The sequence below is a fragment of the Delphinapterus leucas genome, chromosome 20, assembly GCF_059928025.1.
Source record: "Delphinapterus leucas isolate spDelLeu-1000000601 "Yukka" chromosome 20, BTC_Dleu_Yukka2, whole genome shotgun sequence".
In the NCBI taxonomy this organism is placed as follows: domain Eukaryota; kingdom Metazoa; phylum Chordata; class Mammalia; order Artiodactyla; family Monodontidae; genus Delphinapterus; species Delphinapterus leucas.
Window position 1 is genome coordinate 48,630,001 of NC_143148.1, and position 26,443 is coordinate 48,656,443.

At 59.2% G+C, this 26,443-nt stretch overlaps 3 protein-coding genes across 6 annotated transcripts in view; 2 read left to right on the forward strand and 1 right to left on the reverse strand.

The window, feature by feature from the left end:
- Positions 1-3,300: 3,300 nt before the first annotated feature.
- Positions 3,301-6,448, forward strand: LOC111179510 (chymotrypsinogen 2). Its single transcript, XM_089903317.1, has 7 exons — positions 3,301-3,367; positions 4,122-4,225; positions 4,349-4,428; positions 4,757-4,835; positions 5,182-5,362; positions 5,441-5,574; positions 6,225-6,448. Exons 1-7 carry the CDS (start codon positions 3,316-3,318, stop codon positions 6,384-6,386), a joined length of 792 nt encoding a protein of 263 aa, XP_089759443.1. The 5' UTR covers positions 3,301-3,315; the 3' UTR covers positions 6,387-6,448.
- A 416-nt stretch (positions 6,449-6,864) lies between these two features.
- Positions 6,865-10,505, forward strand: LOC149744702 (chymotrypsinogen B-like). The gene is made up of 7 exons (XM_089903318.1): positions 6,865-6,952; positions 7,735-7,838; positions 7,928-8,007; positions 8,388-8,466; positions 8,667-8,847; positions 9,706-9,839; positions 10,300-10,505. The coding sequence occupies exons 1-7, from the start codon at positions 6,901-6,903 to the stop codon at positions 10,459-10,461; spliced, it is 792 nt and encodes a 263-aa protein (XP_089759444.1). The 5' UTR covers positions 6,865-6,900; the 3' UTR covers positions 10,462-10,505.
- Positions 10,506-11,410: 905 nt separating this feature from the next.
- BCAR1 (BCAR1 scaffold protein, Cas family member) overlaps positions 11,411-26,443 on the reverse strand; it is a 35,689-nt gene continuing 20,656 nt past the window's right edge. For 3 of the 4 annotated variants that reach the window (XM_022583177.3, XM_022583174.3, XM_089903316.1), the window contains exons 2-7: positions 23,935-24,546; positions 18,580-18,741; positions 18,286-18,402; positions 16,302-17,399; positions 15,379-15,468; positions 11,411-12,389 (exon numbers count right to left, since the gene is read on the reverse strand). In XM_022583177.3, coding sequence (XP_022438885.1) covers positions 11,877-12,389; positions 15,379-15,468; positions 16,302-17,399; positions 18,286-18,402; positions 18,580-18,741; positions 23,935-24,546 — 2,592 coding nt within the window. In that variant the 3' untranslated portion in view covers positions 11,411-11,876. The remainder of the gene's footprint in view (positions 12,390-15,378; positions 15,469-16,301; positions 17,400-18,285; positions 18,403-18,579; positions 18,742-23,934; positions 24,547-26,443) is intronic. The other variant, XM_022583175.3, reaches the window with a different exon arrangement.

Consider the following 26,443-nt stretch of genomic DNA (forward strand, 5'->3'; position numbering starts at 1 on the left):
AGCCATTTGGTGGAGTGAAAGAATCCAGACACAAAGACAGCATACTGTATGGTGGGGGTGATGATACTTTATATCGTGGTTGTGGCGTTTGTTACACTATGGTATGTATATGTCAAAATTTATCCGTCTCTTCACTTAAGATCTGTGCATTTCACCATGTGTAAATTATACTTTCAATATATCTTATTTTTAGTAAAACAGAGGGTTGGGATTTGACCCCCTCAGTGGCACGACTTCAAGAGGAGTAGCTCCTTCATCTAAGAAAACTGACTTCTGAGTTCCTGCCTCGAAGAAGATGGCACAGTCTCAGAGATGCGGGTCCTGGAGGGACGCATGCGCACTGCCCCGCCGCCCAGTCAGGACCTGGAACCCTGACACAACACCACTCCCAAGGCCAAATCCCAGGAGGTGGCTGGGCAGGGATTGGATTAGGGCCCCCTACTCCAAGCAAAGCTCTTTCCCCAAACCCAGGCTGCCTGGGAGAGAGCCGACCCCATGAGGGTCCCCGTGTATTGGGTCATCTCCTGAGTGACTTTCTTTGATTTACACCTGTTCGTGGGCTGATTTCAGCACTGCCCATTAAACACACTAGACGCCACATACCTGCAACGAGGTAACAGGTGCAGAGTGAAGGTTCGCTGACGTGGCAGACAACCCGCGAACAAGGCTGTACCTTCTCCCTGGGAGTTTGCATGAGCAGAGATGGCTGGGCTCCAGGCGTCTAGAGATGAGGCAGGGTTCCAAACCCGAGGATGGGAGAGAAAAGTATCAGCGACAAAGTGAACCCAGGAAAATGCTCTTTACTGTAAACTTGATTGGCTAAACAACTTCTGGGTCCAGGGATCTATCGACTCATCCATGGCCTCTGATTGATGCCGGCTCTGCCGCTGGTCAGCCATAGCCAAGGCTGAACTGCTGCCTACAAGGAGGCGCTCACGGCCAGGGCCGGGGCCGGAAGGGCGGTGGACCTTCTAAAGGGAGCGAACAGAGCGGGCAAAGGCCCAGAGGCAGGAAGTTCAGGGCCCGGCGTTTTGGAGAATGGGGGGGCACCTAACACTCTGAGCTTAAGCGTTCTTCCTCGGGGTCGGGCGTTCTGCGGAGTGCGCAGTCTCTCTGGTCGAAACGCCAGGCGAGGGGGCGGGGCGGGTGGAGGTCTGCGCGCCCGGCCGCAGTCAGCTTTGGCCCCGCCCCCAGCAGGAGTCTAGCACCTGCGGGGGCCGCCTTCCCCGCCCCCACCCGCAGCTGCGCGAGTTCCCAGGTCTCTGGCAACCGTGAGCAGGGGGCGCTGGGCGGGCAGGACTCGGGACAGCTGTCGGCTCCCAAGGCCACAGCCACGGGTGGGTTCGAGCCGCCGCGTGCCCTCCCTCACCGGCCACGCCCCTCCCCCACTCAGGCCCGGCGGCTGCCACCTCGCATCTTGGCAGACACTCGGGACAGCCCTGTACCTTCACCAGGGCCCTCCTCTGTCGGACTCTTGGCCTCTCCGCCCTGCCTCGTGTCCTCTCGGCTCTTGGTGCCACCCAGGCTCCCTCCACCAGGCCTTTGCCCTCCCTGTTCCCTCTCCCTGGACACCGTCTCCACCCAGATAGCTTGGCAAACTCTTGGGTAGCAACTTAATGTCCCCTTCGGAGTGAGGCCCTCCTGCCTCGGTGTTAATAATAATAATAACAATGATAATGATAACTCCTTAGCTGGTAGTAATGTATATTTTACTTTTTTTTTTTTAACTCTTTTCCATAAACTCCCCACCCCTTTCCCACCTAAGCTTGTAAGTCAGGAATTTGTGTTTCTTTCTTTTGTTTGTTCTGTTCCAGCAGGGGCCTGGTAAGCGCTGGTTGATGGGATGGATGGAATTGCACAAGTGGTGGGTTTCACACAGACGGCGCCACACTCTGCATCCTGTTTCGGGCCCTGCTTTCCCACCTAATGCACTGTGGCCATCCCTCCCTGTTATTGGCAGTCTTCTAGAACGCACAAAGGGACCCCACAGGCAAGTCAAGAAGGAGAAGTACCAGGTCTGACCAGCATGGACTGTGTTAGGCCTGGTCCCAGCACACTCAGTATGGACTGTGCCCTTTCATAAAGCGGGACCCTTGCTCTAAGGATCCCCATTTTACATATTTAGAAATGGGATCAGAGAGGGTAACTTGCCCAAGGCCCCACAGCTGTTTTGTGCTGAAACCTGTGACCCACCACACAACGATCATCAATGCAATGGAAATTAAAAATAGCCATAAGTGGGCTTCCCTGGTGGCGCAGTGGTTGAGAGTCCGCCTGCCAATGCAGGGGACACGGGTTCGTGCCCCAGTCCGGGAGGATCCCACATGCCGCGGAGCGGCTAGGCCCGTGAGCCATGGCCGCTGGGCCTGCGTGTCTGGAGACTGTGCTCCGCAACAGGAGAGGCCACAGCAGTGAGAGGCCCGCGTACCGCAAAAAAAAAAAAAAAAATAGCTGTAAGATATCGTTTTACCTATGTGTTTTGGGGTACTTGCCCTGTGCCTGGCAGCCTCACCTTCAAACTTCTCCCTCCCCAGTTTCCCAGTTGCTGGGAAAGGGCCCTGCTGCCCACCCGAAACAGCCCTCCTTGCCCCTGCTTTCCCGCCTGGTGTAGCCTCCAGAAGCTCTTGCTGGGATGATAGCAGAGGCCCCCTGGCTGGCCCTGGGCCCAGTCCTGCACCTGAATGCCATGTACTCAATTCCAAGGGCAGGATGCCTGGGTGGAGGGGCCTGACTCCGCGTGAACGGGCAGTGGGCGGCTTGCCCTCTGAACCAGCCCACGTGACTGCCCCTGATATTGAACTGAGCCACTGAGCCTTCTTGGCCATCCTAAGACTAGGGGAGCATCCTCAGCCCACTGGTCACCTGTGCCCTCACCATGCTTTGGTCCCTGCCCCTCCCCCTACTTGACCACACTGCCTATGGGGTTTTGAACAACTGCAGACCAACTAAATTACTTGTCCAAGGTCCTCCAGACCATGAGAGACTTGGCTGGGGCTCAAATCCGGCCCAGGCCTGGCTGCTGCCCACAGGGCCCCTCTAGAGGTAGGGCCTGGAGGAGGAAACCTGAATGTCCCCTTCCCCTTAGCTGTGGGTGGAGGGCCGCCTTGTTTGGCCCCAACTTTGCCCTAGATCCTGGCCCCAGCTGCTGCCATCCCAGGCCCTGATGCCAGCCCTGCTCTGGCATATCCTGCCCACTGGGACACATGCCCAGGAAAGGGATTATCACCTCAAGGTCTTCAGATAACAGCCTGGTGCACAGGGATATAATGGGGAGCCCTCCAGGCAGGCGTCCTACACCTCCCTGACTGCGGCACCATGACCTTCCTCTGGCTTCTCTCCTGCTGCGCCCTCCTGGGCACGGCCTTTGGTGAGCACCAGGGCAGGCAGAGGCCGGGAAGGCTGTCTACCCTTCCACCAACTGCTGGAAGGGGTGCTGGCCCCACCAACCCCAAGGCCAGCAAGGAGCAGCGGGGTCCCTGCTCCCAGTTCAGCTGTGTGTGGTGGTGTGAGCCCGAGCGAGTCTTTCTCCCTCTCTGAGCCTCACCAGCTCCATCTCTACAATGAGGATGCTGGGAGGACTGGACCAGACCGGCCAGTGTGAGGCCCCCGGGGTGGAGGTGGACCTTCCTGGGGCCTCGCATCGTGTGCAAGAAGGGGCAGCAATTCCAGAGGGACAGAAAGCTCTGTGGCTCCCAAGCAGGCTCAGATGATGAGCAAGTGTGGCTTGGCCCCCATCAGCCCTTTCATGCCCTTGAACCAGCCCTTTTAAACTTTTCCACTTTTGTTCACTGTGTGCCAGGAACTGAGCGAGTTCCTGCTTTGCCTGCTTTGTCTACTAAGGCAAAGCATCTTTCATCCTTATTATACCAACTCTGTGAGGTTAGCCAACTGTAAGATCCCCATTTTGCTGGTGGGAAAACTGAGACTCAGAGTGGTTAAGGTAGGCAGTGATAGGGCCTCCCAGCCCAGGCTTTGGCCCTGCCACCACCTCAAGCTCAGCCTGTTGGGCTTGTCTGGGCTGGAGCACATGTCAGCCTGAATTGTCCCCGGAGTATTCCTGGGGCGGTGAGTCCTGGGTGGGACCTTGGCCTCCACCCCTCACTCCATACTTCCACCCTCAGGCTGTGGGGTCCCTGCCATCCACCCTGTGCTGAGCGGCCTGTCCAGGATCGTCAACGGGGAGGAGGCTGTCCCCGGCTCCTGGCCCTGGCAGGTGTCCCTGCAGGTGAGGGGGGAATTCTGCACACGAGTAGGGGGATGCACTGGGGTATTAGCCCAGCTGGGCGCTGCTGCCCAGATTGGTTTTGCTGGTGTCTGGGCGGGGCTGACCCTCCCCATCTTCCTCCAGGACAGAACCGGCTTCCACTTCTGCGGGGGCTCCCTCATCAGCGAGGACTGGGTGGTCACCGCCGCCCACTGCAGTGTCAGGTGAGAGCCCGGGGTCCCCAAGAAACCCCTTGGGGTGGTTTCCTCCAGCACTGAGGACTTGCCCTTTAACGCCTTCATTTCCCAGTTTCTTATTTGGAAATGTGTAGCAAACCCAGGTCCTTCCAGTGACCTAGGGGTCCCTGGGAAAACACATGGTGGGCTGTAGGCCCAGTTGAGATTCTGAGCGACACCACAGCCGTGTGTGCAGACGCACAAAGACACGCGTGCGCATTACGCCTGCACACGCGTGTACTCACACACATAAGCACCCTGTATCCCAAATGCCCCCCTCACGGCAGGAACCACTCCTTTCTCTGGCCCTCTCCAGAACATCCCATCTGGTCGTGGCCGGGGAGTTTGACCAGGGCTCAGATGCCGAGGACATCCAGGTGTTGAAGATTGCCAAGGTATGGCAGCCCCCAGGGTCCAGGTGTGACCCCAGGCAGGGTGGACCCTCGGGAGTGTGAAGCCCAGGCTAACCCCCAGGGCCCCAGCTCCTCCCGGTCACCCCAATACCCCATCATATCATAATGGGGCAAAGCAGAAAGCAGGGTATGCAAGGCTCCATGAGGGGAAGGTCTGCACCTTGGGCCTGGGCCTCGGGCTCCTGGGGCCATGGAAGGAGCTGCCGAGTTGAACAGGCCATTGTCCACGGAGGAGCACTGAGGCCGTGAGGGGTAGCCTGGTGCCAGGTTCTGCCCCGGTCGGCTTCTTCCCAGACCCCAAAGGCAGCTGTCTGGCCCTGCCCCACAGGTTTTCAAGAACCCCAGGTACAACCCGTTCACCAACAGCAATGACATCACCCTGCTGAAGCTGGCCACGCCTGCGCGCTTCTCCAAGACCGTGTCTGCCGTGTGCCTGCCCAGCGCTAACGATGACTTCCCCGCCGGGACGCTGTGCGCCACGACTGGCTGGGGCCTGACCAAACACACCAGTGAGTGATGAGAGACCACTGGCTGGCCAGGTGGGAGGTAGGGGCAGCAGTCACTAACCACCCACCCTGCCCTTCCAGATGCCAACACCCCCGACAGGCTGCAGCAGGCGACTCTGCCCCTCCTGTCCAACACCGACTGCAAGAAATACTGGGGCAGCAAGATCACCAAGAGCATGGTCTGCGCCGGCGCCAGCGGCGTGTCCTCCTGCATGGTATGGCCTCCTAGGCTCCCTTCCCTCCCAGCCTGGGGTGGGTTCAGGCCAAAGCCCAGACCAAGGGCTTGGGCAAAGAGAGAAGAAATGGAAGTAGCAGGCAGACCTTTCTAGGGCCTGCCACTCTCTCCCTGGGCATTCCTGCCTGAGTAGTTGGGAAGATAGGGCTCCTGGAAGGTCATCAGTGACCTCAGCAGAGAGGTACCAGAGCAAGGGGCTCTGGTCTCAGAGCTGCCATATTGCAAGATTCCACTAATATCAAAGTCTCAGTAATGGCACCTCCTGGAATTGTGCAGTGCACAGCCTGGGCAGCAGAGCATGGTGGCCCAAAAGGGCTCCAGAAGGGGTCTGGCAGCCCTTCCTCCCTCACAGTAGCCCCACGGCCAGCACCACCCATGCTTTCCTCCTATCAATGAAACCTGCTCTATTGAGCCTCTGTTATAGGACCCCACCCCAGGGGGTAGCCCAGACTTCCAGGGACACAAACCACAGGAGCTGCTGAAGTTTCTTTCATAATCCTTCTCATATGCATGTTCTGAGCTTCTACTGGCTGTCAGGCCTGGGACTGGGCTCTGGGAACAATGTTCAGTGGCCTCTGGGCCAGGCCACCTGGCCTGCCAGACCCAAACCCCCTCCTCCCTGTCCTGCAGGGCGACTCTGGTGGCCCCCTGGTCTGCCAGAAGGATGGAGCCTGGACCCTGGTGGGCATCGTGTCCTGGGGCAGTGGCACCTGCTCCACCTCCAGCCCCGGCGTGTATGCCCGCGTCACTGCACTCATCCCCTGGGTGCAGCAGATCCTGGCAGCCAACTGATGACCAGGCTTCACCCTGGCCTCCCTGCTGACCTTGCTTCCACAAAGCCTCAATAAACCAGTGGAAGACATGCTGATGGTGTCTGTGACCTGTTTTTGGGCTTCTGAGAGTCCACTCTGCTCCTGAATTTGGACCTTCACTGAACCAGGTGTCCGGGGGTGTCCAGGAGGGCCCCTCCTTAGTTCACCTCCCAAGAGTGGCCAGGAAGGGCACAGGCAGATAAAGGGGGACTGTGACCCCCACCTCTCACCTCATGCTTCCACCTCCAACTTCGGGGTCCTCACCATCTGCCCCCAGCTCTGTGTGCCCAGGGCCTGCCCACACACCTGTGATTCCAGGAAACCTTCCCAGGAGTGGCCCCCAAGGGCTCAGGCCCGCGCTGGAGCCAGGTGCTTCTCAGCCCAAGGTCTCATGATAAGGAGGGGATGGCGAGGCAGGCTAAGACTGGTGGCTTGAGGGAATATATTGGGCGGTCCCTCGGGCAGACCCCATCTCACCTGCTGAGTCACATACCATGGCCCTTCTCTGGGTTGTCCTTGGCTTCTTCCTCTTTGGCAGCAGCTTCGGTAAGTGCGAGGCTCAGGCAGGCCCGGCAGACCCAGGCCGAGCCTCGCCCACCCCCTGACCCCCCACCCAGAGGCAGGGAACAGGAGGGCCCTAGTCCTCGTACCTCAAACACCCCTGCCACCTGCCCCTCCAGCTGCCCCCTGAGCCTCCTTGGGCTGCTCTACCCAGCCCCCCACTCCTCCACTGGGTGCTCCTGGAGCCCCCTCCACTGCCTGGAGGTCCCGTGGGCCCTGCCTAATTTGGTCTCCTCCATTCACTCAGAATCTGGGGTGGTCTGGGCTCCTCCACCCTCCAAATGTGCCACCAAGCTGTGTGAATGCTGCCTCGAGAACGTCCCCCAGGTCCATCCATCTTGCCCTGCACCTCCACCCTCTGGATCTGGACAGCCTCCTGCATGTGTGCCACCCCAACTGGGCTAACAACCTCACCCAAACCTGCTCCCCCTGCAGACTCAGAGGCCATGAGAGCCCCCAGGACTCAAGCAGGACATCCCAGCCCCCAGAACAGAATCCTGGGCTCACAGTGGCATGGACACTCCCCTCAGGGCACAGAGCAGGCCGGGGAGCCTGGGCCCCGACTCCAGATACCCTCAGCCTCGGGGACCGTCCACAAGGGCACCTTCTAAGGGCAGCTGTCAGCTGGACCGGTGGGGGGGCTGAATTCCTTGCAGCGGACAAAACTCTGAGTGCCAGGGTGCCACAGAGGCCTGGAAGTGCTGAGTCTTCCCCTGACCCCCTTGGGGCACCACCCACTGACCAGCCACACTGTCCTTGTCCCTCAGGCTGCGGGGTCCCCACCATCGACCCTGTGCTGAGCGGCCTGTCCAGGATCGTCAACGGGGAGGACGCTGTCCCCGGTTCCTGGCCCTGGCAGGTGTCCCTGCAGGTGAGGGGGAGTCTGGGGAGGGGCAGGTTAGACAGGGAGGGCTCAGGCAGGAGAGGCAAGGCTGACTCTCCCTCCCCCCGTCTCCGCAGACTAGCTCCGGCTTCCACTTCTGCGGGGGCTCCCTCATCAGTGCGGACTGGGTGGTCACCGCCGCCCACTGCGGGGTCAGGTGAGGCCTGGGCTGGGGCAGGAGGGGCCCCCACCTCACCTGCCTGAAGAGACCACCTTCACTCGCCCCTAACCCCAACCGGGCACTGCCAGCGCGTGGGAAAGAGTCTGGCAGAAGCTGCTCTGTCCCCAGGCTGCAGGCAGAGCCAGTCAGCAGAAAACCCCAGCCCTAGCGCCCCACCTCCCCAGACCCCAGCTTGGTCCGGGGCAACTGGCCTGGGCCTCTGCCTTCACTGTACAGATGGGGAAACTGAGGCTCCAAGGTCACCACGCGATTCAGTGGCCCAGCCGGGGCTCACCCTGCCTGGCACGCTCTCCGGGCGCTCCTCTGAGGAGGTGGCCGTGAGCCTGAGCTCCGTCTGCCACCTCCTTTCTCTCCAGGAAGAGTCACCTCGTGGTGGCCGGGGTATCTGATCACGGCTCCGAGGAGGAGGCTGTCCAGGTGCTGAGGATCGCTGAGGTACAGACGGCCGGGCAGGCAGCCAGGAGGGTGGGCCCCTGGGGCACAAAGGAAAAGGAGGGCAGGGGGGGAGTGGGCAGACGACCCCGGCCGGCGGCTGAGGCCTCACCCCACCCCTCCCAGTCTGCAGGTCTGTGTGTCCCTAACATCTCCCAAGTCCTCCCTCTGTGGCCCACCGAGCCCCCACCCTTTCCACACAGGTCTTTGAACACCCCCTGTGCGACCTGCGCACGGTCCAAAACGACATTGCCCTGCTGAAGCTGGCCACGCCCGTGAGCCTCTCCAGGACCGTGTCCGCCGTGTGCCTGCCCAGCGCCAACGCCAGCTTCCCTGCGGGCTCCCTGTGTACCACCACGGGCTGGGGCAAGACCCGGTACAACGGTGAGTGCCCTGAGGACTTTTCAGGAGTGAGACTCATTCTGTTTTTTGGTCTAAATTCCAAACACAATCATAAATTGCAACAGTCAATAAATCTTCCATTTCTTTACTTAAAACCCTCTTAATGAAAACCCTACCAAACATGAATAAAAATGAGGGTTAATAATATATACGTAAACAGTTTCTGAAGGAACACCTAAGTACCAGCAAGTCTCGCCCCCTCTCACCTGCAAGGAGAGGGACAGCCCGGATTTCCCTTCAGACTGAGGAGGGTGGTGCATCCAAAGCCCCTGAAGTCTGGGCCCGGAGTCCAGTGTCCTGGTCGGGTTCGGGCCTGAGCGCCCAGGTGCCCCCCACCGCCCCCCAGCGCTGCTCCATCCGCAGGTTCTTCCTCAGTGTCCTGAGTTCTTCTGCCCCGGCCACGGCCCCCGGCTGGTCCCGTAACAGGACAGAAGCAGCCGGGAAAGGGCAGCAGGAGGGAGGTGCTCCCTCGGGGGTCCCCTCCGGTGTCCCCGGTCAGAAGGACGTGCATCCCCTTCCCTGGGGGGGAAGGACGGCCCCTCCACCCACACACAGTGGCCGCCAGGGCCCAGGGCGCACGGGGCTCCGAGGCAGGACCTGTTGCAACAGCTGCTGGAAGCACAGTCCCCGCTGCCTGGTGTGGAATCGCAGAGGAGCCGCGTCCCAGACTCCCTGAAGGTGTCAGGGAAGCTTTGAAGCTCGGTGTCCACGATCATCGCGACGGAGGAAGACTGGGACCTTGCAGGGGGAGGGCGGGGCTCAGGCGGCCCCTGGTCTCTTCTCCCCAGGGGCGGGCTGGTGGCATGAGGGGCCCTGACCCCACGCCCTCTGTCCTTCCAGCTCTCAAGACCCCCGACAAGCTGCAGCAGGCGACCCTGCCCATCGTGTCCAACGCCGACTGCAGGAAGTACTGGGGCAGCAAGATCACCGACGTGATGATCTGTGCGGGCGCCAGCGGCGTCTCCTCCTGCATGGTACGGCCTGGCTCCGCCACCCTGCCCGCCCTCACTGCCCGTGCCTCCCCTGGCCAGGCCGGGAGGCCCACTCCTCTCTGCCATGACCTGTCTAACTTCATGCCCTGCCCAGTGCCCCAGTGAAGGGCTGGACCAGATGCCCCTGGTGAGGGCCGGCTCTGGCCAGGTGTGGTATGGGGCTTCCCAGGCGTATTTAATCTCACACCAACCCCACGAGCTGGACGCTTCAGCCTGTTTTACAGCTGATGGGGAGGCTGAGAGGATAAGCCACCTGCCCCAGGCCGTCCAGGAGTAGGTGGCAGGGCTGGGGCTGCCATCTGAGCAGATCTGAGTCTCTTGTGCACAACCACTGGGCCCCCACTTGTGCTTTGTCTGCACCCCTGGACTTGCCAGGTCAGGGCACACCAGGGCCCTGGTACTCCCTTTCAGGCCTGAATACAAGTCCTATCTCCTCCTGCAGGGTGACTCTGGTGGCCCCCTGGTCTGCCAGAAGGATGGAGCCTGGACCCTGGTGGGCATCGTGTCCTGGGGCAGCGGCCGGTGTGGCCCGTTCTCCCCAGGCGTGTACACCCGGGTCACCAAGTTTATTCCCTGGGTTCTCGAAGTTCTGGAGGCCAACTGAGCCTCTGCCCCGCCCCAGCCCCCATGTGTGTAAAACCCAAATAAAACTGCTCGCATCTTCACTTCTGTGCCTTCGCCGGGGCGGGAGGATGGCTGCCTTCACTGAGGTCCCCTCTGGAGCTCAGAGCGGAGAGAGCTGGCAGATACCCAGCCCTATTCCCTTCTTCACAGAGATGGGGGAAATGAGACTCAAGTTCACACACAGAATGGTGAGAGCTCGGAGCAGGACCGCTGGTCCCCAGAGCCCTCACCTTACTTGGGCTGCCAGACATACCCCCGACTGCCGAAAAGGGGACCACTGACCCAGGGTGTGGGCCCCTCCTGTCCCCTACCTCCCAACTGGGAGTCCAAGTCCATGTGTAATTCAAATGGACACTTGTGGAGAAGTTCCACAAGCTGAAATTAAGAGCTTCTTTCTAAGAGCTACGTTCTAGATAAGGCCTGTGAAAGCAAGTTTCTCTGCGTGGAATAGTGTATCTCCCAGCGGTGCCCCCAGCGGGGCGCCCTCTGCCTCGGGATGCAGGGGCCCCAGCAGGGCTCACTGGCTCCTGGAGCTGCTCCCACCCGCACATCACCCTGCATCTGCCTTCGCCTCGGCCGCCTGCCCAGGGACCGTGCTGGATTTTCATCGAACCTCGGCAACGGCTGCGCCCTTGGCCACTGTGCTCACGCTGAGCCTGTCTGGCCTCAGGCCCTGGATTCTGACGGCTGCTCTTCAGCCTCACTCCAGCTGCCCAGGCTCCCCCCACCTCAGCTCCCGGCCCAGCCCCGCTTCCCCAAGCCTTCCTTTTCTGCTGAAGGGACCCACCTTCTCCTCACCCTCCCGAGGCGCTGCCCATAGCCTTGCCACAGATCTCCCCAACGCGTGACTCCACCTGTGGCATCCAGACTGGCAAACACCTGCCCTCCCGCTCACAGGTCCTCTTGCCTCTCACACCTCAGGAGAATGCTTTTCATTTTTTTAATTTTATTTAAATGTAGACTATTAGTCAAATGATTGGAAAATCAATAATGAAAAATAGTTTTTTAGGGTTTTCTCCTGGTGCAGAGAGAATACACCACAGCCACGCTTGCCCTGCCAGGGGGACACAGCACCCTCATGGTCAGCCTGAGGGGTCACCTGAGGCCATGTGGGTCAAGCGGTCTGCGAGCCCCCAGCCCAGCCCCGAATGTTGGGCGCCCCCCGGGCCCTCAGCACGCTCAGGAAAGACGGCCAGCCACTCCTGGCCTGGGCTCCGGGGCCCAGCTCTGCTCGGGCTCCTTTGAGGAGGCACCGTCCCACATCCTGCCCCGCCATAAATATACACAACTCCCTGTACAGTCTGGGGCACCAGGCCCGGGTGGAGCTGGGGTCGCCTGTCCCCACGCCCATCGCCACCCTCCTCCTCTTGCCCTCCGTCCCTCTGGTGACGGCTCTCAGGCAGCTGCCAGCTGGCCCAGGACCCGGCGGAACTGCTGGGTGCTGTGGCCCAGCTCCTTGACCCTGTCCACCATGTCCTGGGCGGCGGCAGGCGACGGGTACTGGAGGGCAGCGGCCTTGGTGGTGGCCACGATGCCGCGCAGGAGGTCACACAGCAGGTTGCTGTAGTGGGTCACCTGGCTGCGGACGTCGGCCGCCTTAGCCTGCCGTGACAGTGTGTCCCCGATGAATACCAGCTTGTGGGCGCTGAGGATGACAAACTTGCTGTGTGCCACGAAGATTTTGGGGGGCTGGTTGGTGGCCACGGCGGTGAAGAAGGCATCCACGGCGTTGGTGAGCGTGGTCAGGTTCGCCTCGCACTGCTCCAGGTAGAAGAGCAGCAGCTGCCGGTCCGAGGGCCCCAGGCCGCCCGTCCGGCCCGGGGCCAGGGGCTGGGCTGGCATCCAGTTGGCCAGGTCATGGTCTATGGGCCGTGACACCTCCTGCTCCAGCCGTTCAAACTGCTTCAGCTGGGGAAGAGGGAGAACAGAGTGAAAACCACGGCCACAGAGCAAAAGGGACAGCGAGGGGGCCCTTCTGGCCCTCTGAGTGACAAAGCTCAGAGTCAGTGGGCAGGGGAACAGGCCACCTCTGTCCTGCTGGCCAAGCACATGTCCCTGCCTGCCTCCAAACAACTTTCCCACCAATCTCAAATAATTCCATTTATATAACATTTTGAAATGACAAAATGCTAGAAATGGGAACAGATGAGCAGCGGCAGGGGTGAGGGATGTCAGTCTCTTGGTTTGGGTGCTGTTATCTAGTGACTTCAGATGCGGTCACTGGGGGAAGCTGGGAGAAGGGGACACAGGACTGCTTTGTACTTTCCTTCAAACTTTCTATGAATCTACAAGTATTTCAAAATAAAAAGTTAAAAAAATATTTTTCTCCTTAACATATGCAGTGTAAAAAGATTCATAGACACCAAGCAGAAAGAAAGATAGTTATCAACTGGAATCCCATGCACTCAGAAATCTGTTAAATCTCTGGTAAATCGTCTTTTAGAAATATACACTGACGTATTTGCGGATGAAATGATGTAACGTCTTCAAAATGATCGGGCGGAGGGGGTGGGGGTGTCACCGGGCGGGAAAGAGGGCTACATACACTGGATTAGTTGTGCTGAGAATGGCTGGGGCTGGGTGAATTGTACTCGGGGTTCCTTTTCTCCAGTGGGTACCTGGGAGACTATTTTCCTCAATTTTATACATGTATTAAATTTCCCATAATAAGAATTTTAAACAAAAGCAAAAAGGTCATGGTATTTGCAATTTTCAGAAAACAAATATTCACAGCAAAAACCAGTGAATATTCCTCAAAGACATCTTCCTTTAAACAGGAATATTCCTACTTCTTTTATAATTAGAAAACCGGAAACACACAATATATAATATTTTATAGGCTACCTTTAGCACCCAACAACGGGTCATTCATTTCCTATCAGTGAGAACGTATAAAGCACGTGGTAAAAGTTTCCACCAGCAGCAGCCTTGCCTAGGCGTCAGCAGTGTGGACTGACACATCCTCACCACAAGCTGGTTCTGACTGGGTCATTGGGACCAGCCGTGCACACAGACTCAGGGACTCAGGTACTTGTCTAACCAAGGTTTCAGGCTTTACTTTAATTAGCAAACCAGCGTGAAACTGTCCCTTCCTAGCATGTGAAACCCTCTTTCTTTCCCTCCTGGGCTACCGGGTGAAACTTGCTTGGCTCTCCTGTCCAGCGGGAGAATACACTCATTTTTATTCTGTTTTACCTTCAGTGGGTCTTCTGCATTCTTTGACAAATTCTTGGTAGCTACACAATATTCTACCGTACGAATGCTCACATTGTATTCAACCAGTACTCTACTGTGAGGTATTTGGTGGTGGCAGCCAGGGGCTGTTTCCAGATTTTTCACTGATGCAGAAATGGAGTGACAAACGTCCCTGTCAGCGTATTTTATGTTCTTGTATTTTATTTGTACTTGATGTCCCTCGCTTAGGAACTCTAGATCTTTAGTTTCTCACTCACATTCCTCTTACTCCAGCTTCTAGTAATTTATCTAAGTGACTGACCAGATATGTGAAGAGATTTAGTCAGTACAGCTTTGTTTACAAAAGTAGCTCTGGGAACAAACGAAGTGTCCACTGACACGGGACTAGTTAAATAAATGCTGCGACAGTCCAGAGGAAGACAAAGAAGATAAAGCACATGCCCATTTCCTAAGTCGGTGGAGATTCCATACATATATAATTATTAACATCTGTACCTTTATTGGACATGTTCTATGTGCCCAGCACCTCCTAAGTATTACATATTGTTTACTCATTTAATTCTCACATCGACCCCAAGACGGATGCAACTACGCTTCCCGCTTGATAGCTGGGGAAACGTGGCTTTGAAAAACGCACACCATGGCCCGGGTCTCAGGGTGAACCTGGTAGGCTCTCTCCTACACCATCCTTCCCCATGCCCAGGGAAGGTGGGGTGAGGAAAACTTTCCGGGTGATATTTCTGTGTTTATTTTGTATTAGACTATATTTTAATTTTTAAAATCTTCATAATCAAAATAAAACTCCCTTAAAAAAAGAAAATCCCAGACTCCCCTAGTGGCGCAGTGGTTAGGAATGCGCCTGCCAATGCAGGGGACACAGGTTCGAGCCCTGGTCCGGCAAGATCCCACATGCCGCGGGGCAACTAAGCCTGTGCGCCACAACTACTGAGCCTGTGCTCTACAGCCCACGAGCCACAACTACTGAGCCCACGTGCCACAACTACTAAACCCCACGCGCCTAGAGCCCGTGCTCCGCAACAAGAGAGGCCACCGCAATGAGAAGCCCACGCACCGCAACAAAGGGTAGCCCCCGTTCGCTGCAACTAGAGAGAGCCCGTGCACAGCAACGAACACCCAGTGCAGCCAAAAATAAGTAAATAAATAAATTAAAAAAAAAAATCCCTCTCCTACTCTATGTAAACAAACCAAAATATGAAGAAAATCCAATGTCCTTAGATAAACACAGTAGCATTATTTACAATAAGAAAAACTGGGTACAACGTAAACATTCAACCATAACAGACATAGGTTGACATTAAAAACAACTTATGACGAATATTTAATGCCATGGAAACACCTCGCGATAAAAGCAGACATAACTGTTCACAAAGTAGCATCTCAAACACGGACAGAGGCCCCTTCCGAGGCAGGAGCAAGACCGGAAACCAGCCCCAGAGCACGGTGACCACCCCTGAGGGTGAATGGCTTCTTTTCTGTCTTCACACTTTTCTGTGTGCGCTGAGATACCTAACCGTGATTACTCTGATAATAACCTAAACATAAATCCAACGAACACACGGAGACCGTCATGCAGTTGAGTAGGGACGGGCTGAGCAGGGAGGGCCCTGGGAGGCTCAGCTTAGGCGACAGATTCTTAGGGACGCCTGTGCTGGGAGAGGCTGGGGAACCTGAGTGTCCTCACCTGCTGCAGCTCCAGCTGGCCCTTCCCCTGCCGCATTATGTTGCCCTTTTCCAGCAACTCCTTCTGGGTCTTCTCAAACTCTTCCTTCCCCTGGAGGGTAGACACAAGGATGCGGCTGAGCCGGAAGCCCCCAGAGGCCCAGCGGGGTGCAGTGAGACCAGCAGCCACCAGGTGGCGCTGCAGCTGCACCCAGGCTCCCGCTGTGGCCTCAGGCCCAGGGTGGGGGCAGCTTCCGGAGGAAGCAGCTCTCCCGGGCCTCCTTCACCTCCTGACCCCAGGAAGGGGCTAGGCACACTCCACACGGCCATGTCAATCTTCCCAGCCCCAGCTCCCATGGCAGGAATCACATCCAGGCCCCTCCCCTCGGCATACAGGGTCTGCCCACCCATCCCTGACCACTGGGCCTTGGCACCTGCTGGCTCTCAGCCCGGAATGCCACTCACCGGGATGCCCAATCGGCTGGCACCCTGGCCTCTGTCCAGAGGCCCACCCCACCCCACCTATCGATCACCTTGCTTGTTTTCCCCACACCTGCTACTATCTCTGTCTTTGCTTGTACTTCAGAATTCACCTCTCCAAATCCCTAACCTCTGCCCTGGCCACGAGAGGCCCAGCCCTTGCAGGTGTTCAGGGGCCCTCCCTGGCTGGCACTGCAGGATCCCTGATGTCAGGGCCACATGGGTCCAAAGTCCTGAGACAGGCTGAGGATGGGCTTCCAGGGACCCCTATGGCCTGGAAGGTCCAAGTGAGGAGGGCACAGGGACTCAGCAAGGTCTTGCTGGGGACCACACCTTCCTTTGGCCACAAGAGCCCTCTGCGGGGGGGAATCAGGGTGCCCACGACAGGGTGGCAAAGTCAGAGCCCCGAGAGGACCAGGGAACTTCCCCAGGAGCCCAGGGAACCTGGGCAGAGCGGGCACCCACCTGCAGGTGGACGTAGTCGTAATCCTCCATCCAGCCTCCCTCACTGTTCTCGTACTGCCCATCAGGCGAGTCCTGGGAGGTGAACTTGGGGGGTGAGGGCAGGGGCCGGGACTGGATGCTGCTGGCCTTGTCGGTGGGGTTGAGGTGCAGGGGGCCACCCCCCTCAGGCCCTGGGACAGAGGCCTTGGTCCGTCTGAAGAGCAGCGAGGCGTTGCCATGCAAGAAGGAGGCCAGCTGCTTGACATCCTCGGGCACAGCCCGCGAGCAGGCCACCAGGCGGTCCAGGTCTTCGGGAGTGGCCCCCAGGCCTTCCCGGCTACTGTCAAGGGCCTGGCCGTGGGCCACCAGCGTCTGGTACACGTCCTCCATCTTCTGCAGTTGCCGGCTAAGCTTGGCATGCAGCGTGCGGTCGGAAGTGTGGGCGGCATTGCCCACGGCGCTGCGGGCAAACTCCAGCAGCTCGTGGACGGCCCCGTGGACGGCGGCCACGGCAGCCCGCAGGTCCTGTGCCGGAGGCTCCTGAGGCTCAGAGGTGCTGCGCCAGCCCCCACACCCGCCCGCACTGCCTGCCAGGTCCAAGAGGTGGGCCACGGTGGCGCTCACGCCCTGCTGTAGCCGTGCCAGGGCCTCCACGGCCACCTCCAGCTCCAGGGGCTCACGGCCCGGCACCGCTGCCTCCAGGGAGGAGGCCGACTGGCTGCTGCGTGTGCTGCCCGTGCTGGAGGCTGACAGGCGCTTGGCGTCGGCCGGGGCCTCTCGCTCGGCAGGGGGGGGCACCGCGTACACACCGTCGTCGGCCACGCTGCCGTTGGCTGCCTCGGGAGGAAGGACCCGCTCTCGGGGCACGTCGTAGAGGGTGCCCGGGCCAGGCCGCCGCAAACCGGGGGGCACGTCGTAGAGGTCAGGAGCCGGGGGCGGCACGTCGTACACGTCCTCAGCTGGTGGCGAGTCCGGAGGGGGTGCGGCGAGCACCAGCGGGTGGCGGGTCGGGTCAAAGGGCTTGGCCTTGGCGAAGGCGGGGGGCACGTCATAGGTCTCCTCACGCAGCAGTGGGCCGTCGGGCACGTCTTTGCTCACCGATGGAGGAACATCGTACACCTGGGGGCCAAGAAGAAGTGGTCAAGGCTGCCAGCCCATCTGCCCACCCGGGAGCCTACGGGCAGGACCCAGACGCACACAGACACAGCCCAGTGTGCACATTTGTCATGATTCTTATTCATGCAGGTTACGGTTGAGAGCCCGACTCTGGGGCCAGACCAGGGTACGAAATCCTGGCTCCAATGCTTACCACCTGTGAGACCTAAGGCAAGTGACTCCACCTCTCTGTGCCTGTCTGCTCACCTATAAGATGGGAAAACTCCCTCACAGGTTTGTTGTGAGGATTACATGAGCTAATTCACTGCGTACCTGCAAACGCTCAGTGAGAGGTCAGCTATCATACCACTACTGCCGCCACCATCAGCACCACCGTCACCACCATCACCACCCACGTGACCACCAGCATCACCATCACCACCACGTGCGTATTCTCTACTCTGTGGCAGGTACCTGGCTGAGCTATGTGCAGGCTGTATTCAGGGTGACGACACCCTGGTTCGCCCAGGACAGTCCTGGTTTGTGCCTGATGCCCCCTCATAACTATCTTGTCATTCTCCTTTCACTCTCAGAAGTATCCTGGTTTGGATGATAAGTCCTGTGGTCGCCTTGCTGATATCCTGTGTGATCCTCTCAAGAACCTTCTGAAGAAGGCCTTACAAGGGACCCTTTTAGAGACGAGGAAGCTGAGACTCAGAGGGGCTCAGTTTCCACCTCCGTCACAGAGCGAGTGAGGGGCAGAGCTGGGGTTTGGAGGCAGGTCTCTCGATGCCCCCGGCTCTGCAGACCTGAGTCCCCACCCCAGGGCACGCACACACACTCACACCCAGAACCCCATGCACAGATCGGGCCTCAACCTGTGAGGGCCCAGCATCCCCTAAATGCTTACCGCATGATGGCTGGACAGCGGCAGGCCCTTCTCCACACTGGGGGGCACATCATACACGTCCAGCGATGGGTCCCGGCCATTGGGACCCTTGACAGCCATGGGGGGTGTGTCATATACCTGAGGGCAGAAAAGGTGCAGTAATACAAGTGCCAGGGCCATCTGAGGGGACAGAAAGAGCAGAAACCCGCAGCTCTACCCCAGGACCACCCAGGCTGGGGCCAAGAAAGCCCAGCTCTCCATGCAGGGCCAGGCTGAGGCTCCCCCCTCCCCGTACCCACCGGCTCCGACACCTACCTCCTGGCCGTACTGGCTGGGAAGCAGCCCCCGAACAGGGGGCACGTCGTAGATGTCCTGGGGCCCCGGGGCCAGCAGGTGGCGTGGGATGTCGTACTCGTCCTGCTCGGGCTGGGGGGCCTCGAACACATAGCCTTGCCCCACGCGGGTGGACACCGCCACCTGGGGGCAGACAGCCAACCGTCACCACCGGCCCTGGAGAGATTCCACCGCCCCGTGAGGTGAGCAGGACATACGTAAGGGGGCTCCCCAAGGGTGGGCTCAGAGGCAAGGGTGTCCGCATCCCTTCGTATTCCCTGCCCTCTCTCTCTTCAATGAAATGCAGCACGTGGGGAATACAAGGACCCCCACTATTTGCTTAGAGCCGTCTGGTTCTGGCAGGAAACAGAAGTGGTCTCTACAGCTGAGTGACCCAGAAGGTTCCAGAGGAGAGAACATGTGGGCTGATGGAGAAGGGGCCACCCTTGACTGAGGTGCCCCTGCTGGATGGCACCTCCAGCTGCACCCCCCTGCGAGAGGCCTGCCCAGCAAGGGGTTGTCCCTACCATATGACCCAGCAGCCACCTTCAGGCTCCAGGACAGATGGAGGTGGCAGTGGCGGGCTGTGCCCTCCTCGGGCTGGACCCAGAGGAGGTGGCCTGCAGGAGATCCTGACAGTCAGGGCCTGGGGGCTCCAAGCCCTGCCCTCCTCGTCCCCCCAGCACTCTTGGGGAGATTCCCGAGAACGGGGCCACCAAGAGCCCCCAGCCCCTCAGGGCCAGCCCTCCCGCAAATGGAAGGAGGGAAGCTGTTTTGGCAGGTTGTGTGTGGGTGTGAGGGACTGACCAAGACCAGAACCAAGACCTGTATTCCCCACCGCACCACACCCTCGGGGCCACGGGGACCACCCCTCACCTAACAGGATAAGGCCTTCGTGGGGGGATGTTGGCCCGGAGAGGAGGCCAGCCCCTTCCCTCCCCGGTGCCCCTCCCCTGTCCCGAGGTGCAGGGCGAGACCGCTCGCAGGCAGTGTTGGGTGGGCAGCTTCCTTCCCTGTGGGCACCCGGCCCTGTGGGAGGGGTCAGCCCTGTAGGAGGGGCTGGCAGGATCTTCTAACCCAGCTCAGGGTACACCTCCTCCACAAGGCTCCTGGCTCAGCTCTTCTCTGACAAAAAGGCCTTTTGTTCCCTAATCAAATGGGAGGTCTGGGACAGTGGTGACTCAGGCGCTCCCCCACACACATCCCTGGGGACAGCAAGGCGGAGGCAGGGACTGCCCTGGGGCTCATGCCCCCAGAACCCTGCATCCCGTGCCTTGCGCAGCCCCCAGGACACCAACAGCCAGCTCCGCAGGCCCATGGGCCCTGGAGGGCACAGGCTGTGTGCACGCACCGGGCACCCCAGGAGCAGCAACGACCCCGCTGAAGTGCAGGCACCATCACTTTCTGATCAGCCCAGGGCTCGGCAGAGCCTCCTGCTGATGCAGCCCCTGGTGGCCTCCCAGGCAGGCCGGCAGAGCTGGCTCCCTGTCAGCTGCTGGGGTGAGCGCCGCCAGGGGGTGTTCCAGGTCCACTGCACCCCACCCCCGGCGTGTCTGGGAGTGGTGCTGGCAGCCCTTCCCAGACTCATTTCTCTCCTCAAGCCCCAGACTTGAGTCTCCTCCAGAGCTATTTTTAGACCCTGGAACCTGCCAACAGCGGGGGGGGGGGGGGGGGGGGCAGGGGCTGGCGGGGGCTGGCGGGACGTGGCAGGTTGGCGGGGCCTTGAGGCGAGGCCTGAGGTGTCTCCAGGCCCTGCTGGCCTCGGAAGGCAGGTGGGGACCCAGCCCAGGACGAGGGGTGTGTGCCACCCTCTCCACGCCCCGACGCTGGTGAGAGAGGGCGGGGCACAGGCGGAGGGGCGCTGGGGCCGGACCCCAGGCCTGGGCCGCGGGCAGCTGGCCACTCACGCGGCTGAGTCAGTGACAGTAAGCAGCCATACTGGCCAACAAATGTTTTCTGTTAGAAAAAAAGGCAGGCAGCCACCAGCAGGGGAAAAGCTTGTTAGGGAAACCAACTCTCCAGAGAGCCGCTGAGCCCACTAATCACAGGCCACCCTGCTCCACACCTGGGGCCCCATTAGCAGAACCTGGAGCCCCCTGGGGCTGGGGGACAAAGCCAGAGTCTGGGAGGAGACACAGAGCCCAGCCCAAGACCCACAAGCTCTCTCACACACACATCTCAAGGGCGCAGAAGGCAGACACGCAGAGGCAGAGAAAACGCGCACAATGCCCACTGCCAGACGCACACCCGGACACACAGACCCAGGCAGGGCAGGCTCATCAGGGAGCCTGCAGGAGTGAGAAGGGAGACTGAAGGCTCCCAAGACCCCAGGGACAGGGCAGGCCGCCTGCTGCCTTCTGCCTGGGCCCCTGACCACCTCCGGGCCGCCTGGCTGCCTGTCGCCCTTCTGAGAAATGGGCATCTCCCCTCGTGACCCAGGCCGGCTTGCTCTGTCACTGCCTCCCCCGCCCCCCCTCTGAGAGCCTCGGGTTCCTGCTCTGGAAAACGGAGCACCGCTGGGGGACCTGGGGGATGGAGGCACACGCCTGATGTGGGTCCCCTCCCTCCCAAGCTCCTGTCCTGCAGAAGGAACAAGGCTGATCTGAGCTGTGTCTCCCCCAGCCTGACCCAGTGCCACAGCTGTTCCCTCAGGCACAGCTGCAGCCCTGACCCAGAGCTCCCCCAAGAGTGACCTCACAAAACACCTCCTCCTCCGGGGGCCCCACGTGCTTCTGCCCTCAGCTCCCTAAAAGCGTGGCCCAGCCCCAAAGGGTGCTGACACCCGGTGTGGCCCTGACCTCCCCCCAGCAGCCACGCGGGCCACCCTGCTCCAGGCTCCAGGAGGCTGACCCCTCCTGGCCACCAGCCTTGTCACTCGCCCTCTGCTTTCCTGGACCCAAGGCCACACCCACCCACCCCACGGTCTTGGCAGGGTTTCCCCTCAGCAGAGCCGACCTCCAGCCCTGGAACCAGGGGCCTCAGTTGCCCAGGCTTCTGAAAGCACAGCCTGAAAGGTGGGCACACATGCATGCTCCAAGACATTTACGGCCTTACTGCCGTTAGAAACCGCCTGGAGCCTGCCCGCAGCAGAAGGGGCGACCCAGCAAAACCAGTGGTGATCGTCATGATCACGCTCAGGGACCCAAAATGCTTCTGATATCTGACGTTGGATTTACAACCTCAAAATGCAAAAGTATGTGTACAAATCTGTGAAAGATGAATAGGGAACACGCTAGACAAAACATGCTGAAATCCCCCAGCGATCCCGTCTTGACTGGGGAAGCTCACCTCCAGGCCTCCTCATACATTACACATTCCCGTGACAAGCAAGCACACTTCCATGGATCATAACGTGAAAGCAGCCGCGATGGAGGCTGCCCAGGCCAGGAGCCATGAGGCTTCTCAGGGGAGGGCAACCAGGTCCCAGCACACAGAGCTTTCCTCCTGGGGCCATCAGCCCAGTCTGGGTCCTCAGGGACACAGGGCCTGGGCAACCCCACCAGTGGGCATGTGCAGAGCACGCACCAGCCAGGTGAGCTCAGAAGCAGTCTGAGAGCAAAGCCCCTCGTATGGGAGGGAAACAGTACCAATGACCAAAACGTGGGCTCAAATCCACAGCCCGGAGTAAAGGCCTCACTGCTGCTTCCTGGGCCACAGGGCTTCCAGGGCCTGTCCTGGCCTTGGAGCTGCACCAAAGCAAGCTTGCCTGGACTCAGGAAAGGAGAGGATGGAAAGGGGAAGGGCATGCCTCCCTGGGGAGTGTGCACAATGTGAGCTGTGTGTGGGCATGGGTGCAGAAGGATGGCCTATGGCCTGTCCCAAGGCTAACCACCAGTCACTCCTCCTCCCCCAAAGCCATCTTGAGAGCTGCCCAGTCTGGGCTATCCCAGTCCAGCATGGCTCACTTCTGCCACTGGCCTGTCTCTGGCCAGGCGGTTGAAGGAGCAGGTAGGGAAGTGGAGCCAGTGACCCAGAGTCCCCTGGTGGCCAGTGTCCATGGAGCCCCACCCTGAGCCAGCCAATGACCTGTGTCCAGGTCTCCCGCTCCAAGCTCTGCCTGTGGCGGGGCAGGGCAACACTGCGTGCTGAACCGCTGCCCAGCTGGCATCTGAGCCTTGGGCCGGCTCTGAGGAGAGGCTCAGCACCACGCGGTGAGTGTCCTCAGACACCGGCTGCTCTACACTAGACATGGCACTCTCCAGTCCTGCCTCCTTCCTAGGCAGACAACCCTGGGTGTGAGGACACATACGCAGGTCTGTGTGGAGCCGAGGTGCTGGGCTCAGAGCCTTGCCCCGCCCCCCGCCCAGCCTCCCACTGGTAACAGCCCACAAGGGACTTGAACAAGAGCCCCTCTCACGGTGACCCTACAATCCTGCAGGCAGTGTCCTCCCCGCGGTTTAGGAGTCACGAGCAGGGCACCCTGCAGGCGCCCACAACCCACAAACACGGCCCAGGAGAGGAGAGGGTTGGGTGCATGTGGATCTAGATGAGCTGCACCCACAGGGGGGCCGTGGGAGCCCCTGGGCACGCGTTGGCTGGCCTCGTCCCTTTGTCCCTTCCTCCCTTCTCTGCCGGCTGGAACTCACACGGCCACTGTTCTGGCCCGCGAGCCCCGTGACGAGGCGGCAGAGCAAGAAGACGGAGGACCCGCCCTCCACCACCGGCGCTCCAGGAGGAACCACAGGCTCCGACAGTCTCGGAGGTGCCACCAGCGCCACACCGCTCACCCCCAACCGTGCTACGTGAGAGAGAAATGACTCTGTCATCCAGTCCAATCTTCTGGGTTTCCAGCCACTCTGGCCCAACTGCGGCCCTGTGCTCCATACTCCATTTCTCCACTTCAAGTGCCTCCCAGCTCCCCTTTCCTGGGCTCCCTGCACCCTCCCCTCTGGGCAGAATGGCTTCACCAGGACGTGGTTGGGCAGGTCACTCCTACCCAACACCCTCCGCCCTCACGAAGGTTCCAGGCCCCTGGGGGTCCGTTCCCAGCTGCTGCTCAGGCCTCCGTGGTCAGGCCCCACCTGCCACAACAGTCTTTGACAGGCTGTGTCCTCTGCTGCCGACACCCTTCCACTGGGGCTTGTCAGCTAAAGGCCACCTCACGGTCCACGGCCAGCTCGGTGTCTCCTCTCGGGCTGCTCACACCCACGTCAGCAGACATATAAACACATTCCCCAGACACTCACCTCCCACCTCGACCCCAGACCAAACGCGGAGCCGCTGCTGGAGTCCCGGAGGTCCCAAGCAAGGGTGCCTGGCTGGGCCCTGCTGCATCCAAAAATTGGGCCCAGCCAAAACCCACCAGGAGGGCTGCCTGGCCACCCAGGGAGGCCTTACCTTGGCTGGTGGCTTCGTCCCCTCCCAGCTCCGTGCATCCATGGATGGGGGGACCTGGTAGATGTCGTGTCCTATCCCAGCGGAAGGCGGCACCTGGTAGATGTCCTGGGCAGGGCTGCCAGGCCCCGGGGGCACCTGGTAAAGGTCTGGCGCTGGGCTGGGAAACGGGTGATGGGGCATCTGCTTGGAGAATGTGGCTGTCTGCTTGGCCGGGGGAGACTGGAACTGGGGGCTGGGCCCAGGGGCTTGGTAGAGGCCTTGCTGAGTCTTGCTGGGGGTAGGCACCAGGTAGACACTGTCCGGCTGGGGCTGGTACGTGGCAGGCAGCATGGGTGTGTACTGGGCTGCCGGGGGGTGGAGGCTGGGCTGAGGCAGGGCCGAGCTGGCGGGTGGGCCGGGGCCGGGCCCCACGGGCTTCTTGTCATGCATGCCCACCAGGATCTTGAGGCGGTTCCCGGGCACGATGCCTTGGCGCCCGTGCAGCGAGCAGAGCCACCAGCCATCTAGGCCCTGCGTGTCCCGCTCCAGCACCGTCATGATGTCGCCCTTGCGGAAGGAGAGCTCATCTGGGGACTCGGCCACATTGTCGTAGAGGGCTTTGGCCAGCACGTTCTGGGGGAAGAGGACAAGGGTGGGCGTGAGGGCAGGAGGACGTGCGCTGGGGGCTCAGCATCCCGCCCAGCTCCCACCCCCTCCAGGACTGGGGAGGCACCTGGCCTTGGCACCGAGAAAGGAACTAAGTAGGGTTTGGCGAGATCCCCGCGCCTCTGCCCCCGCTGCCCCTGGCAAAAAGGCCCAGCTGATCCCGGCAGTTTTTCAAATGAGCCTGGATAGCGTCTCAAAATCCTCTTGACCACAGCCATCACCTGCACTCCAGGATGGTACTCAAGATACTCTAAAAAATACTCCCGGAGTCACGCTATAAGCTGGACCTAACGCTGGGGCAGGCAGCGATAATGACAATAATGGCCACCACGTCCTGGGGAGAAAACAGGATGCACACCCTCCCAGCTTCAACTCAACTCCCTGCTGCCCCGCCAGTGCAGTCAGCCAGGAGGAAAAGACCAGAGAGTGGGGAGGGGACACACAGGGACAGAACAGTCAGCACCTGCAGGCCATATGCCATCTACATACAGACTCCAACAGACGAGAAGCATCAACCGTGCTGAGGAGGGAACCGCACAGACTCCAACAGACGAGAAGCATCAACCGTGCTGAGGAGGGAACCGCACAGAAAAGACACCACCAGATAACAGAAACTACAAGTTATCCAGGAGTTAATGAAGCAAAGACTCCAGAGGAGAAAATGTAACAACTGGGCCAAGCTTACTTAATAAGTTACAACTGCAATAAAAATGCCAGCCGAACTTCTTTTTTTTTTTTTTTTTTGGAGGAATTCAACCAAAGGAAAAAAATCCTTCTAGAATTAAGCAGAGGAATAGAGGTCCACAAATAAGCAGGTCAATTCTGAAAATGAAATGCCAAGAGGCACTTCCTTCCTGCCGTGAGGACAGGCCACAACTCCAATCCCTAAGCAGGACAGGCAGCAGCGGCTGGGAACCACGCGGCGATGATGGGGGCAGGACTGTAACCGAGATGCTACCAGGAAAACTCACTCACCATAGGAAGAAAAGTCAATTTGGACACTTTGCCTCATGTTATAAACAAAGGGCAATCAAACACCTACATGTGAAAGTTATAACCTTAGAGCTGATAAAAGAAAAGAATTGTGGGAGAATATCTCTGTGACCTTGAGGTGGAAAAAAATTATAAACAAAACCCTAGAAAAAAAGACCACAAAAAGCACAAAACATAAGGTAACAACAACAGAAACAAAGAGATGGATTCAATCTCATCAAAGTGAATGGTTTCAGTTGGGTGGGGGAACAACAGAAAGCTGACAGGGTGACAGGCCACCAAATGACAAGAGTCACTGATCTAGAATCTGGAGGTTCTCCTACAAACAAGCGAGGAAAAAACAAGAACACCAACAGAAAACCAATAAAATATGAAGAGTTTTCTGAAGGGGAGACCAGAATGGCCAAGATGGCCACAAAGGACGTTCAGGGATCCAGCCAGCAAAGCGGGACAGACCTGCGACTCTGCTCTGTGCTCCAGCAGGTGCCCAGGTGTCTGGTGAGGAACACCAGCCACACCCTCCCGAGTCAGAGGAACAAACAGGAGATCTACAGCCCAGAACGCTTTACGTAAATGTTACGAATACCTACAAAAGAACTCTATGTATTTTTCACAGACACTTGTCCAAGGGCAGATTCCAGACACATTACATTTGCATGGGTGCTTCTGGAAGAGGAACGGGAATGAGACAGGCATCAGGAATAAATGGGGAGAATAAAGCAAAACAAGGAAGCAGTCCCATACAGACTGAGGACGGCCACAGAAGGACAGCACCCCACGCCCAGCCCCGCTCTTTACTCCTGTAATTCTCCTGTTAATTCTCACAGGCACCCCAGAACCGCTGCTATGGGTTCCATGAGTCGGCAAACCC

What these genes read in the sequence shown, in the direction of transcription:
- LOC111179510 (XM_089903317.1), top strand. Translation starts at nt 3,316, where the DNA reads ATGACCTTCCTCTGGCTTCTCTCCTGCTGCGCCCTCCTGGGCACGGCC. An exon ending in CCTCCTGGGCACGGCCTTTG is followed by an intron (nt 3,368 to 4,121) that starts GTGAGCACCAGG and finishes TTCCACCCTCAG; the next exon opens with GCTGTGGGGTCCCTGCCATC. An exon ending in GCGGCGTGTCCTCCTGCATG is followed by an intron (nt 5,575 to 6,224) that starts GTATGGCCTCCT and finishes CCTGTCCTGCAG; the next exon opens with GGCGACTCTGGTGGCCCCCT.
- LOC149744702 (XM_089903318.1), top strand. Translation starts at nt 6,901, where the DNA reads ATGGCCCTTCTCTGGGTTGTCCTTGGCTTCTTCCTCTTTGGCAGCAGC. An exon ending in CCTGGCAGGTGTCCCTGCAG is followed by an intron (nt 7,839 to 7,927) that starts GTGAGGGGGAGT and finishes CCGTCTCCGCAG; the next exon opens with ACTAGCTCCGGCTTCCACTT. An exon ending in AGGTGCTGAGGATCGCTGAG is followed by an intron (nt 8,467 to 8,666) that starts GTACAGACGGCC and finishes CTTTCCACACAG; the next exon opens with GTCTTTGAACACCCCCTGTG.